Raw genomic sequence first — 15158 nt, forward strand, 5'->3', positions numbered from 1 at the left:
ACGGGAAACTGAGTAGAATTTTATGAATAAAACTGAACTAAGTCAGATTCAATATTCAGCTGAAGTTTAATAACCTTTAGTAAACCTTTCAGTATATTTGTATATAACTGAACATTTTTGTCATTACTATACTGTATATAAGTCCAAACTACTCTGATGGTGTTCCAGTCACATTTAATGCCATTTTAATGCCCAAATACTATATTTTAGTAGCAAATTAGCAACAACGGGCAACTTTTGAGCAAAAAACATGTACATTTTCCATCAAATGCTGATGTTTTGGAGCACAAGCCCATTTTTACCTTCAAATATAAATTTGATGCTAGTTTGGATCTGATTTACGATCTTTAAAAACCTCTTTTTGGCACAATCTATGTCATAACTTTTGAATCCCCCTCGAGTTGCCTGAAACGCAGCTCAGGCGTCGTCGTGTTCTGTGGCCTGTGTCGTCGAGGGGGTCGTTAGCGCTGCAGTCCAGGGGGATTGTGGGTAGCGTAGTTCAGAGGGACTTGTGTTTGCCCAGTAGACAGAGGCTGAGGCACTGCATGAGGCCCTTCAGACACACACAGTGGAGCAGCAGCAGCAGCAGCAGGCAGGCTCCGGCAGAGCAGTACACCCCGATCACCGTGCTCTCCTCCGGCAGGAAACACTTGGACAGGGCGTGGTGCTGCGGCGTCACCGAGGCCTGGGACACACAGGCGGGAACAGGTTAATCGGTCGTTCAATGGAGATGACGCCACAAGTCAAAATCCTATTCAAAATCTCCATCGACTTTGTAAACCAAAAAGAAGTTCATATACACGAACACGAGGAGGTTGAGAAGATGAATTGCAAATTTCAAAATATATTTAAGCAGGGCTGGGAAATTTTAACCTCTTAACCTCCACCAAAACTGAGATTTTCTCCAGTTTGGCTTTGCCCAAATCTGGAAACTTCTTGAAAAATGTTTTAGTTGAAAATGCAACTAAAACGTGAGAAAAAAAAGTCAATGAACAAAAAGACCAAAAAAGAGCAACGGAAATGTGATAAAAACGCAATAAAAAAGTGACAAAAAAGCTGCAAAAAGTGACAAAAACTCAACACAATAGTGATGAAAAAGTGAAGAACTGCATGAATTACAAAAAAAAAAATAGCTCCAGAAATCAGCAACACTCTGGATAACGAGGAAATGAGGCCCTATGTCAAAAATCCTGAAATATCCCTTTAATGGTCAGTCGTTTAGTCTCTTGCATTTCTTTTCATATCATAGTAAGCACCAAATATTCACTTTTATTTCATTTGCTGTGGTCATTGCTGTCCAATGGGAGCCTCGATCGTCACACACGTGTATATGTTTACAAATCATAGCTCTCTTGCAAAAAGAACAGTACAAAAAAAAGTCCACTTCTGATCCGGAACAAACAAGCGAAGCAAAGGAGGTTTAATAATTGTTTGGATGACTTTGTAGGTCTTAGCTATCAAATGACTTGGTTTAGGCCGGGGGTAAGAGGTTAAAGGGATCGTTCTTGTGCTTTCTGTTTCATGCTCTCTCTAAGTTCAAACACTACTTTTCACCAACACCTCTACCTGTTGGTCAGCGTCTGTCATAGAGGGGTTTACCCAATCACAGCGAAGTCTGGGCTCTCGGATTATCTTTATTTACCTCGAGCGCTTCGATGTGCATGAACCGTGATGAAACTGACAGTGAAATCTAGACTCTGGGGCGCACTGACCAGGATGAAGCTGGGGTTGTTGCGGTTCCTCCAGCTGAACGACGGGACGCTGATCTCGATGAATCTGCTCTCGTGAAGCACCTCGCAGCCGCTGTGGGTGTGGCCGCTGAGGATGAGGCGGGGCCGGAACCACTGCAGCAGCTGATTGGACGAGAGGAAGAACATTCACGTTTTAAGAAGAGAAGACGGAGACAGAGCGCCATATGTGGATTCAAATGGCAAAATTAAAAGGTGATTTATTCATTTCACGTATTTAAAGCAGAACTATGTAACTCATGCTTCTAGAGGCCATAAGCGCCACTGCAGGTGTTTTTTTTTTACTCATTAATCGCAGTGTTAATTTCGTCGACTAAAATATTTAGTCTTAATTTTAGTCAAAGTGATATTTTTGACGACTAAAATTGGACTAAAACTAAATTAAAAGTTTTTCATGAGACTAAAACTGTGACTAAAATGTCCAGATATTTCAGTCGACTAAAATAAGACTAAATAAAAATGACAAAAGGAGAGACTAAAATCATCCAAACTTCTATTGACCGTCTGAAAGAGCCTCATGTCATTTACAATCACTGCCAAATGAACAGGTTTGTGCTTTATTCATGTGGAAGCAGCTCCGTGAAGTCGAGGACCTGGATTTAATATGATTATAATGAATATTATAAATATAAGTCGACTAAATTAGTCTTAAATTTAGTCGACTAAATTGACATGCAATTTTAGTCGACTAAAACTAGACTAAAATTGAAAAGTTTTTTTGACTAAATCTCGACTAAAATTAAATTACATTTTAGTCAAAAGACTAAAACTAAAATAAAACATGTTGTCAAAATGAACACTGATTGAATTGAATCGTCCATGTGAGTAAATACTAAACTGACAGAAAAGACAAAGGGAGAGAGGGATATTGTACTTGGTGCCACAACTCAATTACACAATGAAGGTATTTTTTTTAACTCAAACTTGGCTGTAAGCACTGCTAAAGTGGGGCTAGCCTACAGTTAGCTTTGCCCGTTAGCCTGTTAGCTTCTTCTTCGTGATTCTACTAGTGTGTATTGCGCCTCTGACCTGGAGGAGGGAAGTTGCAAGGGTGGTTTTCCGGCCAGAGACACCAGGGGGAGATGAAAGACACCCCAATCATCCCATTAACACTTGTATTACCCCCAGAGGGACCACGAAAAGGAGTTATTAAGGTAAACAAGTTAGTTAGTTCTTCTTTAAAGCAGCACTGTGGAACTTTGGCCATCTAGTGGTCGCTAAAGGTGTTTATCAAAACTAACTTGAGCAAAATCAAGAAATAAATACATGCAGAACTGAGAATGTCCCCTCCAACAATGAGGCTGGAAACCGTGATCCTTAAGCTCAGGCATTAGAAATCAACTGTCGCTACTTATGACTGCAAGCATATACGTTCCCCTGTGATTTGGTCTGAGGCGTGTCATGTAGTGGGCGCCCACTACACTACACTACACTACACTACACTACACTACACTACACTACACTACAACAAGAGCCTGTGTTTTAAATTTGCACATTGGAAAAGTACCAAAACAAGGGGGAAATGCACCAGATGGGTTACATTGTTCCTAAAATATGTCATAAAGTTCTGTTGCCTGATTTTGAGACAACAAACATTCATGCTAGTTTATTTTACAGTTATGTGTTTTCACTTGTGGGCAATATATCGTCTACAGTGTTTCCCAACCGGGGGTACAGGGACCCTTGGGGGGACTCGAGCACAGGGTATACTTGGAATAACATCAGATTAAAAAAAGAAGGGAAAAACTGAGTAGAATTTCGATATCGCTTTCATAGAGAAGTTGGTTTTAATGATATTTTTTTCAGCACAAAATGTAACTGGAGTGTTGTTTTCGACAGCACCACCCCCCCCTGCGTTTGATACTTATTGGCTCGTTGCACGATGTCGATGTGGCCTCTGAGCTGAAGTTGTGGGCGCCAGTATTTCCTGTCTGTATTGATTTCCATTATGAGTAGCTTAGACCCGTTCGAAAAAAATCATATTTCCGAACGATTCTGCGGTGGACAGTGAGTTCCTGGTAGATGATCACTTACCGCATGCTAACGAGCTGCTGTAGGGTGTAAATGTTTCAGTGGCGGAGGCGTCTATGGTTATAAAGGTCGATGAGTTTAGCTTCATGACAAACTATCCAGCCTTTGTCTCCTCTGAACTCATTGCTTCCTACATCAAGTTTAAAACACACAGTAAGTGATCATCTACCAGGAACTCAAAGAGGATTAATCCAGCGAGTCTGAGCTAATCTCCATAGGAAATTAATACAGACAGGATGTACTGGCAGCATAGATATGATATAATAATGATGAGCAGGTCCCATTCACCCCATTCATTGAAAAAGGTTCCCGAGTCCTGTGTGAACCTTAATGGCCGCTCTATCTCCTCCTACGCAGCCTGTTCCTTAAAAGGGCAAAAAGGCGGGAATGCCCTGCAGTCGTGGGGTGGGCGGAGCCTCCACAGAGCTCCAGAGCTTGATTGACAGGCTCTGAAGCCAGTCAATGCACTGAAAATGCTTCCAAATTTCCTTGCTGATAAACAAAAACCAGCATGGTTAAATGCCAGGGTCAAAGCGAATTTTAGAAAAGCGAGGCTTTTAAGCTGTTCTTGGGACGTTTGAAGTCCCATTAGAGTCAATTATCCCAAGTGTCTCTTGGAGTCGCCCCTGGCCACCAGGGCAGGGCTGGACAATTAATAGGAAAAGCCATCAGAATCTCTATCATTACATTTACGCAAATACACAACTTCTCCACTAGAGGGATGTGACGCCTTTTATACCCCTCTAGTAGCACGCTTTCTTGAGTCATGGTTCACAGATAATCTGGTATAATGAGCAATGGGCCTCTGGGACATAACACTCATGCCCCTCACACTGTGAATATAAGAGGAAATTGTTTATTGTAACTCCCTCCAGGACCCACAGAACCTCAGACCTCTATTTTTTATACATTTTAGACAAATGTTTGCAAAGAAGTGCATGCTGGGAGTTGTCAGGTGACTCTGTCATGCCCCTCGTCGTCAGTGCAGTTTGTAAAACTTCTAGTTTCCATTAAAAGGATTTACAATGTTTGGCCTTTTTGGGACTTCTATTCTCAGTCCACACTTCTCTATGTCCGTGGTGAGTTTTACCATTTCATCTTCAATCTACAGTGGGATTATTTGGTTGGTTTTGAGAAGTTTATTTGTGTTGCAGTCGCGGGTGGAACTTCATTAACGGAACGCACATTTTAAGATTGTTAAGTAATTTTACAAAAGTTCCTTCAAGTTATAAATGACAAGATTAAGGTTTTGAATGCTATGAGGTGTTAGCCTGAATTCGGCAGAAACAAAATGCAACTATTGTCCTCGATTTGTAACTTATACTGTTTTAGTTCAAGCCAAGGGTTTATTGTTTTGATCATCACCTCAACTGTTTTTTGTTTTTTTTTAGAGGGCTGGTCTTGACCCAAAAGTCCCGGGCCGATTTTTTCTGCCAGTCCAGCCCTGCACCAGGGGGTGGTATTACAGCAATGTCAGCTTCCTACCATAAGGACCATACAGAAGCAAGATCCTCGCCCATTGACGGGCGCTCACAACTTCAGGTTAGAGGAACTGGTTTAGCCACATCGTGCAACAAGGATGAAAACTTCACTAGTATCACTTTAATTTACTGTCTTTATCATCATCTGTTTTACTCAGTAGACTTTTTGGTCAGCTGAGTAATAAAAAGCATACAGTGTTTTGTAAAAGACAAAATAACATTTCACATACTCCACAACTTCTTTGACAAACACTGAATTATGGATGAATTTTCAACCAAATACAGAGACACGGAGAGGAGAAAAATGGTTCAACAGTCCATCGATAGTGGAGGATGGTAAATGCTAACGTTAACTACATGAGCTGTTGGCTAGTGTCATGCTACATGCTACATGCTAACGGCTAGCTTTGAGCGCTGGTTTCTTGCTTCTACTGGACAACCTGCTTAAATTTATGATGATAGAATGAGACATAACATTAGGAAAGAGCACTTTAGCTTTGCCTCTTATCTTTACCCTATTATTATAGATTCACCGCGTCTTTACCTCAACGACAGTCTCTAAAAATGGCTGCTGTTGTATAAATCAAACTCATTCATTTCAATTCTTTACAAATTGCTGCCGTGGTGGGACTGACCCTCTGCGAAGCCTCCTTGGACAGCACGTCGTACTTCTCCCTGAACAGCAGGTGGCGCTCCTCGGCCGGCGCGGCGTCCTGCCCGGTGCAGCTGGCGTCGCTCACTCTGTACAGGGGGTAGTGCTGCACAGACGACACGAAGGAGGGTTTGAACACACTCCACTTAAGGACATGGCGAGGAAAGTACAGATTCTGACATAAACTCCATAACAATCAACATATACTATCCACAAGTTGTAAAAACGCATGACTTCAGTAAAATTATATTACATATAATATATATTACATTATATTGTCTATAATCCTGTATATGATGTAAACTGTAGAATGTGTCAGTGTTAAACCGTGACAGCAGCAGGCGCTTTATTAGAGGCATAGGGCTGATTTATTCAGGACATTCATGTTTAGGAGGTGCTTCAAAGGGAGCTCGTTTAAAAGACAAAAATCAGCAGATTCCAAAAGAAAGAACGATCTCTGCAGCATAAAATGTATAAAATACAATCTGAGGTGTACAAACTTGTGACCTTGGACAGTGTGGGAGGGAGGGCTCGTTTTAAGGCTGTGTCGGTGACTTTCCAAGGCAAAAAACGGGACGTCGCGATCACTTTCGGTTCCGGAGATATCGGCCTTTAATCGCCATGATATCGGCCGATATTGTAAAATCTAGTGATGGGCGAGTGAAGCCTTGTAACACTTTGAGGCTTTCTTGCAAAAAAGTGTTGTAGCTTCGAAGTCTCTGAGCTGTTTCATTCTGCTGGAACACTGACCTCTTGTGGACAAACTTTATTATCGCGACTTCTCATAAACACGACTGAAGCACCGACACAGTCATGTGGAAGAGAAGTTTCAAAAACACCTGTGGCAGTTTTATCATTTACAGCCTGATATTGATGTTTGAAAGATCAAATCAATCATAGGCCGATAAATAAGAGTCATTTTCTTTGTATCGTGGTCTGTGCTTCACGGAGCTCCAGTGGGCGGGGCCTCAGTGGGCGGGGCCTCAGTCACCTGCGGCTCTGCTGTTCAAAGGCAGGACATCAATGTGCGATCTTTTTACTTCATTCAGTCAGAGCTGATTTTGGCACTATTTGCTGTAGATGTCGCTCAGAGCCGCATTATCCAATGGAGCCCAAGGGCCTCCCAGTTAAGGGCCTATCGTAATTAAGGGAAAAATAAATACATTTAAAAACAGGTGATTTGTGGATTTTCATGTCATGGCTAACTGTATGTGATGATTGCGCTGTGTACCTGGAGTGGGCCCGCCCAGGCCTAGAGGGACACATGTAGGAGTAGCAGCGTTAGGGTTATAGGTTAGGGCAGTGGTTCTCAACCTGGGGGTCGGGACCCCCAAGGGTGTCGCGAGACAAATTTGGGGGGTCGCCAGATCATTTAGATAAAATAGCCATATTTTCATTAGCATATAATCTGATATTTTATTGTAGCATGTATTTGCTATTTTACCAGAGTGCCATTATTTGTTCATAGTTTGATGAATTTCATTTTAGCCATTTGCTTTTTTCTTTGTTTTTTAAGAATTATGTAGGCTACTATTTCTATTTCTCACGGTGTGACCCGAGCGGGGGTCACAAACCCCTTTAATTGTTAAAATGGGGGTTGCGCCGCCAAAAGGTTGAGAACCACCGGGTTAGGGTTTGTGCTGAGGGGGGTTGGGGGCCTACAATTCTGTTTAAGCCCCGGTGTAGTGATTTCAAACTACCCCCCGGTACTTTGAAATCAACTTCAAATTACCCCCAGGGGGTAACCTGAATTCGGATTTCAAGCTACCCCCCCTGATTTCAGATTACCCCCGCCGCACGGCTGTCTTAAATGGACAGATGTTAATTGCTAATAATAGCTACAACTCTCGTCACTTTTCATCTGGTAAAAAATGAAAATAAAAATGACCCCAAAAGTATCAGTATCGTATCGGAGCGCTGAGTTTTTTGGCCATCACTATAAAATACACATATCTACCTCTACCTCTATCAAAACTACATTGTTCATTAGTCTTTTATTGAACATAATTGAACATAAAGTCCATACAATAAGAGAAAGCCCTCCTTTGCCTCGGAAAAGAACCTGTGACTCCACATTTTTGAACAAGAACAATAAAATCTTGCTAAACTTAAACTTAAATCAGGCCTAACTCACATCTAAACAGAGAAACACATTCACATCTCCCTTTCTAAACTCTTCTATTCTAAACATTTCAAATATACACAGCTCATATAACATAGACGGTGATAATTTCCACCTCACAGCTTCTATTGAAAAAGTGTGTATTGGAACACGCTGTGCTCTGAGTTTGAGAAAGAGTTGGAGCTTCTTTGGTTTGGACAAAGCGCGGTGCAGATTGCAGTAGTGGGCACAGTCCTCGCTCTGTGATTCTGACAGAGACAGACTTTGGCTTTTTTTTATTAATCCTGACTCACGTCCAGAACGAGCTTTTACTGAGAAATGTGCCGCCTTCACTCGAGCGCGGAAAAAAAACAAGTTTACACACTTTATTGTCGATTGAGGTACATGTTACTGACGCAAACCGAGACACTGCAGGGGGGATGGGGAGAAATATTTAATTTAGAGATATCTATTAGAAACTTTTGCTGTAGATCACGGGCGTAAGTATGAAAGAAAAATGTATTGCAAGTTTTCTCTCAGTCCTTGTTTTTATTTATACATAAGGTGAAAAAGGCTCATTTTTGGTGAAGAAATAAAAATAATCTGACAAAGACTTTTTTAGAGGGGAAGTTTTCTTACGAGACTTTTTTTTTTTTTTTTTTTTTTGATTTCCAGGCACTTGCACAGACATTAAAAACGCAGCTGCACGCGGTTCTTTTGGGACTCTTCCCTTGGCAGCGTTATGCAGTTATCATGCGAAAGTGGATTCGCTCTCTGCACATTGGATTATTATTTTGGGCTGGATGTCACACAGTTTCTGCCGTCTTTACCGATGAGTTTGCACCGTTTGACATAAATGCGCTGGTTTACTGCGGGTCCTACAATTCTTGCGATTAACCTACCGAGAGCTTTTATAACCACGATAATTGTAATCTTGACCCCCCTACAAGAGTGCAACACAGGGGCATGCTGGGACATCCTTTCGGCCCGGGAGTTTTATTACTTAAAGATGCACTATGATATTTGTGCATATTTGTCCTTTTAGCGACTCAGTGGCGTTTTAGGTGCAGCGTGGCCCCTTTGCTTTCCCTCACAGTGGCCTTTATGACGCTACAGGATCAATTGTATTTCGAGGTTCGTACCAGAAACTGGCCAGAAACGCCAAAACGATAGATTCTGGAGCATCATGGCCACTGTGAGGGAAAGCAAAGGGGCCATGCTGCACCTGTAACGCCACTAAGTCACTACAAGGCAAAATATGCACAAATATATATTTTTTCCCCACATAAAACGTTACATAGTGCCTCTTAGAGCGCCATACGACCATATTTGGATGACAGAGTCTTGTCAGGAGGATTCAGTGTGTCATGTGTAGGACTGGGAACCGTTAAACGATACCAGTCTGGTATTAAAAAAAAGGTTTAGGTACTACTGGTATCGAAAAAAATAAAAGTATCGACAGCAGGCACAGAAAAGAAATAAAAAATCTTTATATTCAAGTTCTGATGCCGTTGGTCATCATTTAAAAGAAAAAGAGAGAAAATTGAAAAAAAAGAGGGAAAAACAAGTTGGGGAAAGAAATGGGAAAATTTGGGCCAAAATTGAAAAAAAGAAAATTGTGGGAAAAATTGAGGGAACTATTCGAGAAAAAACATGGAAAATTTAGGCAAATATTGGGAGGAAACATTTAGGGGGAAAATGTATTTATCTCATTTTTATTGAGGAAAATGTGGGGGGGAAAATGGGAAAATTTGGGCCCAAAAAAAAAAAAAAAAAGATAATTGGGAGAATATTGGGGGATTTTTTTGGGGGAAAAACCATGGAAAATAACTTGGAAAATTTTGGCCAAAATTGGGGAAAAATTGGAGGAAAAATGGGAACAAATTTAGGGGGGGACGTGAAAAAATAGGGAAAACAAAAACTTGGAGAGTGATTTTTCCACCCTTTTGTAGGTAAAGGAAGTTTCTTGGTTGTTTCACCTCAAATAAATGATACAAATGAAAAGAAATTAAATGGAAAGAAAAGGAATTAATCTCTTTTATGGCTCTATATGACAAATAATTTAGTATAGGTATCGAAAAACAAGTATCGTTATTAAGTACCCAGCCCTAGTCACGTGGAACCAAACCCGTCAGTATTTGTGAATGGACACATGTGGGAAACATTAAAGATGTTAAGGGAGAAACTTGTTAACCACTGCGTTACAGATCAGTGTTTCCACAAGGTCATGTCTCGAGTTTAACCGCAAAACAAAAGTGTGGTACCTGTAGCATGATTGGAGCAGACGGAGGATACAGCTGAGCGCCCTCGCAGCTCTCCGTCAAAGTGCCGACGCCGCCGCTGCTCCCCGCGCTCTGCGAATTCTGCAACACAAAACACAAAACCATTTATTCAAATTCTGGGCGACTTTTCTCTTCATTTAAACACGGCTCCTCCAAGCGTCGCATCCAATCTCTCTCCGCTCTCGGCGCCTCATCCATCTCACTCCCACAAACATAATGTAAGACGCCAGGCGACAGGGGCGGCTTGGACCGGGCCCGCACATTTGATTTTGAAAAGAGATATATACGAGATGGAGGGACGGGATAAATGAGGCGACGGGGAACAGAAAGGTAGAGACACACTGAGCTTTTGTTGATCATGATAGAGCCGCTTTTTTACTGCTACCAAGTGAACTGAAGTTAAACAGAGAATCCACACTGCATTAAAACTGATCGGTTTACAGTAAAGGAACAGGCCACAATTTTTCCATACTGAGATATGTTCTTACTTGAGCTTAGACGAGTTGATGTGTACCTGTCTGGTCTTTACGTGTGCACTCAGTCACACAAAAAGAGCAAAGATGTTGTTAGCATTTAGCCTCTTACTCTCCTCTATGGGGCCAAACGGGGGTGAAGTTAGAAGAGACCAAGCTCTTCCACGTTTTTCCAATTTAAATACGGTTACGTACATCTTCAAAATTCTATAGGAGTGAAGATATTACTGCGCAGACGTCGAAGTGCTCCTAATGTATTATTATGCCTAAAAATATAGTTCCCCTTTTTATCCGCTTAGAAAATCCACATGTTCAATTTTGTGTAACTAGACTTGGATCGTGTAACTACTCACGTAGCCATATTTAAATGGGAAAAACGTGGAAGACAGACAGGTGCGCATCAACTCGACTAAGCTCAGGTAAGAACATATCTCAGTATAGAAAAGCGATGGCCTGTTCCTTTAAAGAGACTAGATGCAAGTTGGTCATTTTATACTCACTACTGCAACCTCAGGTCTTAAGCATGACTGCAGCTTCTATATTAAGTTCGTGCATGACGGCACTTCAGACCCGAAGTAACACCTTTTTGAGTGACAGTGCAGGATTTTAGAGGCAGTTGTGGTGAACAGATCTGAGCTCATCCTACACATTAGGACATGGCTGGAACATGTAGGGGGAGGAAAATACTTAGTTTTAACATATTCAAACAAAAAATAGTCCCTAATAGCGAGACATTTCTTTAAATGCTGCTGCCATTTGCGCTTTTCAAAATGTTTTAACCAATATCAGACTGATTTATATGTAACCTCTTAACCCCCACATGAACCGAGCACATTTTCTCCAGTTCAGCTTTACAGCCGATAGGTAAGTGTAAGCTAAGACCCACAAAACTCATCTAAATGGGGCTCTTTCCTTGCGTTGTTGCGTACTTTTTTGACATTTTTTTCCAGCGCTTTTTGGGAGTGATTTTCATCCTATTTTTGCCACATTTTCATCGCTTACTGTCACTTTTTTTTGTAACTTTTTCATCACTTTTTCATCACTTTTCTGTTGGTCTTTTGTTGTGTTTTCATAATTTCTGTCACTTCTTCAGCGCATTTTCATCTGATTTTCATTTTGACCATTTTTACCAAGAGGGTTTTAGATTTGGGTAATGCGAAACTGGAGAAAATGTGGTCAATTTATGCATTTTGGAAACTCAGCTTTATTTAATTTCGGGGGTAAAGTATCACAGTTTATTATAATGAAAAATCCTAAATTTAATACTTCGTGCATTGGAATATGTTACAATATCGTATCGGGCCCTTTGTTTCATGATTCATATTGGATCACGACTTAAGTGCATCGTCCCAGCCCTTATATCATAAATACTCTCATAGTTTTAAACCAACATATATCACTCCTTGATTTTACTGCCTTATATCTTTATACACAAAGTTAAGTCTTGCTGTACTTCTCCATTTACTTCGGATCTACTTTAATTTCATCCCTCTGCTGATCGGGTTTCAGATTTATCTCTTGTAGATTCTCAGCATTTCTTTACCTTTTATGTTAAACTCTAGAACCTTAAGTAGAGTCCATGTATTTTTAAATTCTTCTTCTTTAATATTAATTTCACGGGACAGTCTCTCCATATGTGCTGTATTTTCTATCATGTCCATCCAGTTTTTATTTACAATTTCGTCACTCTCCAATTCGTGATCATTTGCTGTTTTTCTGAGAAACCAAAAAAACTTCATCTTTTTCTCTGAGTCGTACATTTTCCGCTGGGAACCTGGCTCAGTACCATTAAAAGGGACCAGTACTGTACGGGGAAAAGAAATTGATTCCAAAAACCGGCACTGTAAAAATATTTGTCTTTATATACCAACTTTCTGTGTCCTGAGACGGCACGAAAGAGAGTTACTCGGCTCTCCCAGCTCAAATACATGATCAAAAATGAAAATAAATGGGAATATATTCACATTATCTTTCTGTTTCATGGTTCAAGCCCATGAATAATGTTGTAAGTACCCAAATACGTGTTGCTGTACGTATGTATCAGAAGTGTAAAGTGCTGGTGTCGGACGTTAAAGAAAGAAAAGTACAAAGGCCAAGGCAGGACACTTCACTCACTTTATCCATGTGTAGTGGAGTGAAGGAGTGGTGCCCGGATTGGGAGTCCCCAGCCCAGGGCAGTTGTGGCTACATACATGTTTATCCAGATTTTTCTGAACCTCTTAAGCTCACCTGAACTGAGCACATTTTCTCCAGCTTGGCTTTACCCAAATCTAAAAGCTTCTAGAAAAAAGGAACAAAAGGAAAAAAAAGGGAATTAGAAAGTGACAAAAAAAGGACAAAGAAAGCACCAAAAGGCAATCAAAAAAGTGACAAAAATTGCAAAAAAGCATCAAAAAACGTCAAAAAAGTAAAAAAGAAAAAAAAAAAGGATTAAAAAAAACCCATCAAAAAAAAAAAAAAAAAAAAAGGATTTCAAAGAACGTAAAAAAAAGTAGCAAAAAAAAACACCCAAAAATGTCAAAAAGAATAAAAAAAAGCATTTAAAAAAAGTGCCAAAAAACACAACAAACTCCAGTCAGGAAGCTTTTAGATTTGGGTAAAGCCAGACTGTGTGTGCTTGGTTCAGAGGTGCATAAATCCTTCGATCTTCAGTGGTGCCCGGATTGGAAGCCCCCAGCCCAGGGCAGTTGTGGCTACATGCATGTTTATCCAGATTTTTCTGAACCTCTTAAGCTCACCTGAACTGAGCACATTTTCTCCAGCTTGGCTTTACCCAAATCTAAAAGCTTCTAGAAAAAAGTTTTAAAGTAGCGACAAAAGGAAAAAAAGGGAATTAGAAAGTGACAAAAACAGGACAAAAAAGCACCAAAAGACAATCAAAAAAGTGACAAAAAATGTAAAAAAGCATTAAAAAAAACGTCAAAAAAGTAAAAAAGAAAAAAAAGGATAAAAAATCATCAAAAAAAGTAATAAAAACATTTAAAAAGTATCAAATAAACTTGAAAAAAGTATTAAAAAAACTTCAAAAAAGTAATTAAAAAAAAGTATTAAAAAAGCGTCAAAAAAAGAAAAAAAGGATTTCAAAGAACGTAAAAAAAAGTATCAACCCCCCCCCCAAAAAATGTCAAAAAGAGTAAAAAAAAAAGCATTTAAAAAAAGTGCCAAAAAACACAACAAAACCTCAACAAAAAGCGATGAGAGGAAAAATCTAAGATCAGTTTTGTAGGTGAAGTGTTGCTCTTGTCTGATAGACTGTAAACTCCAGTCAAGTTAGATTTGGGTAAAGCCAGACTGTGTGTGCTTAGTTGCATAAATCCTTTGATCTTGAGTGGTTGTATTTATATCCCTCCCTGACCGGGACTTGGCCTGAGCGCCTCCTGTACGTGTCAAAGTCCCACCTGCAGTGAACAGTTGAGGTCCTTGGACAGTCGCATCAGCTCCTTCTCCACAGACTGACAGATGGGGCAGCCGTCTCCGTGAAGAGCCACGCTGTTCACCAGGAGGAAGCTGAGCGCCACAAAGAAACACAGTCATTACCGACGAGGTACGACGGAAATGTGGAACAAAAACAACCTCTTTCAATCAGTCACTGACGGCTGCTCCATCTCTGAATGAGGCTCAACTCAAACCAAGAGAAGGAAGAACTGTCCGATTATTAGGCTTTTCTACAGCTTTTATTTAGATTTTACTTCTCCTGGAGTAATGTTATATTCTCTTACCACTATCAGAAGATCTATGAAAGGTAAAAGCTTCATGTCAATATATGAAAAGCAACAAACTTGAAGGAATTTCTTGTATGTCGTCTTAAAAATAACAGATATTGTAAAGTAACGTTACTCCTACTAAAGTAAATATTTCTGCTACTTTACCAGAAAGCGCCACTGTCGTCAGCTAATATGTGTATTCTGTCTAGGGGTACTGTACATTTTTTAAATTTTTATACTGGCACTTTAACGATACTTGGTGTTCGATACCTATGCTAAAATATTTGTCATATAGAGCCAAAAAACAGATTAATAATTTATTCCTTTTCCTTCCATTTAATTTCTTTTTCATTTGTATCATTTGTTTGAGGTGAAACAACCGAGAAACTTCCTTTACAACAGGGGTGTCCAAAGTGCGGCCCGGGGGCCAAATGCGGCCCTCAGACCAATTTATGGTGGCCCTCGGGCTCTTGCTGTATCGGTACACATCACCAGAGATGGACCTTTTTATTTGAAATGTAATAATTCTATACAATTCTAACCAAACAACTAACATTTTATTGTGAGACAGAGCTGGCATGAAGGTTTTAAGCTTAAATAAAAGGTATGGGGCACAATTTAAACCTCTGCTAGTCGAAGGTTTTGCGGCACTAACTACTGATCTACGGCCCTTCACCCCGTGTACG

The 15158-nt window shown here is 40.3% G+C and overlaps 1 protein-coding gene across 1 annotated transcript in view; it reads right to left on the minus strand.

The window, feature by feature from the left end:
- Positions 1–425: 425 nt before the first annotated feature.
- The window catches only part of mppe1 (metallophosphoesterase 1), a 37375-nt gene continuing 22642 nt past the window's right edge, over positions 426–15158 (minus strand). Inside the window, exons 5-9 of the mRNA XM_079569827.1 lie at positions 14167–14275; positions 10278–10376; positions 5896–6018; positions 1713–1853; positions 426–685 (exon numbers count right to left, since the gene is read on the minus strand). Of these exons, the coding sequence (XP_079425953.1) occupies positions 500–685; positions 1713–1853; positions 5896–6018; positions 10278–10376; positions 14167–14275 (658 nt within the window). The 3' untranslated portion in view covers positions 426–499. The remainder of the gene's footprint in view (positions 686–1712; positions 1854–5895; positions 6019–10277; positions 10377–14166; positions 14276–15158) is intronic.

Source organism: Gobius niger, assembly GCF_951799975.1.
Source record: "Gobius niger genome assembly, chromosome: 13".
Taxonomy (NCBI): Eukaryota; Metazoa; Chordata; class Actinopteri; order Gobiiformes; family Gobiidae; genus Gobius; species Gobius niger.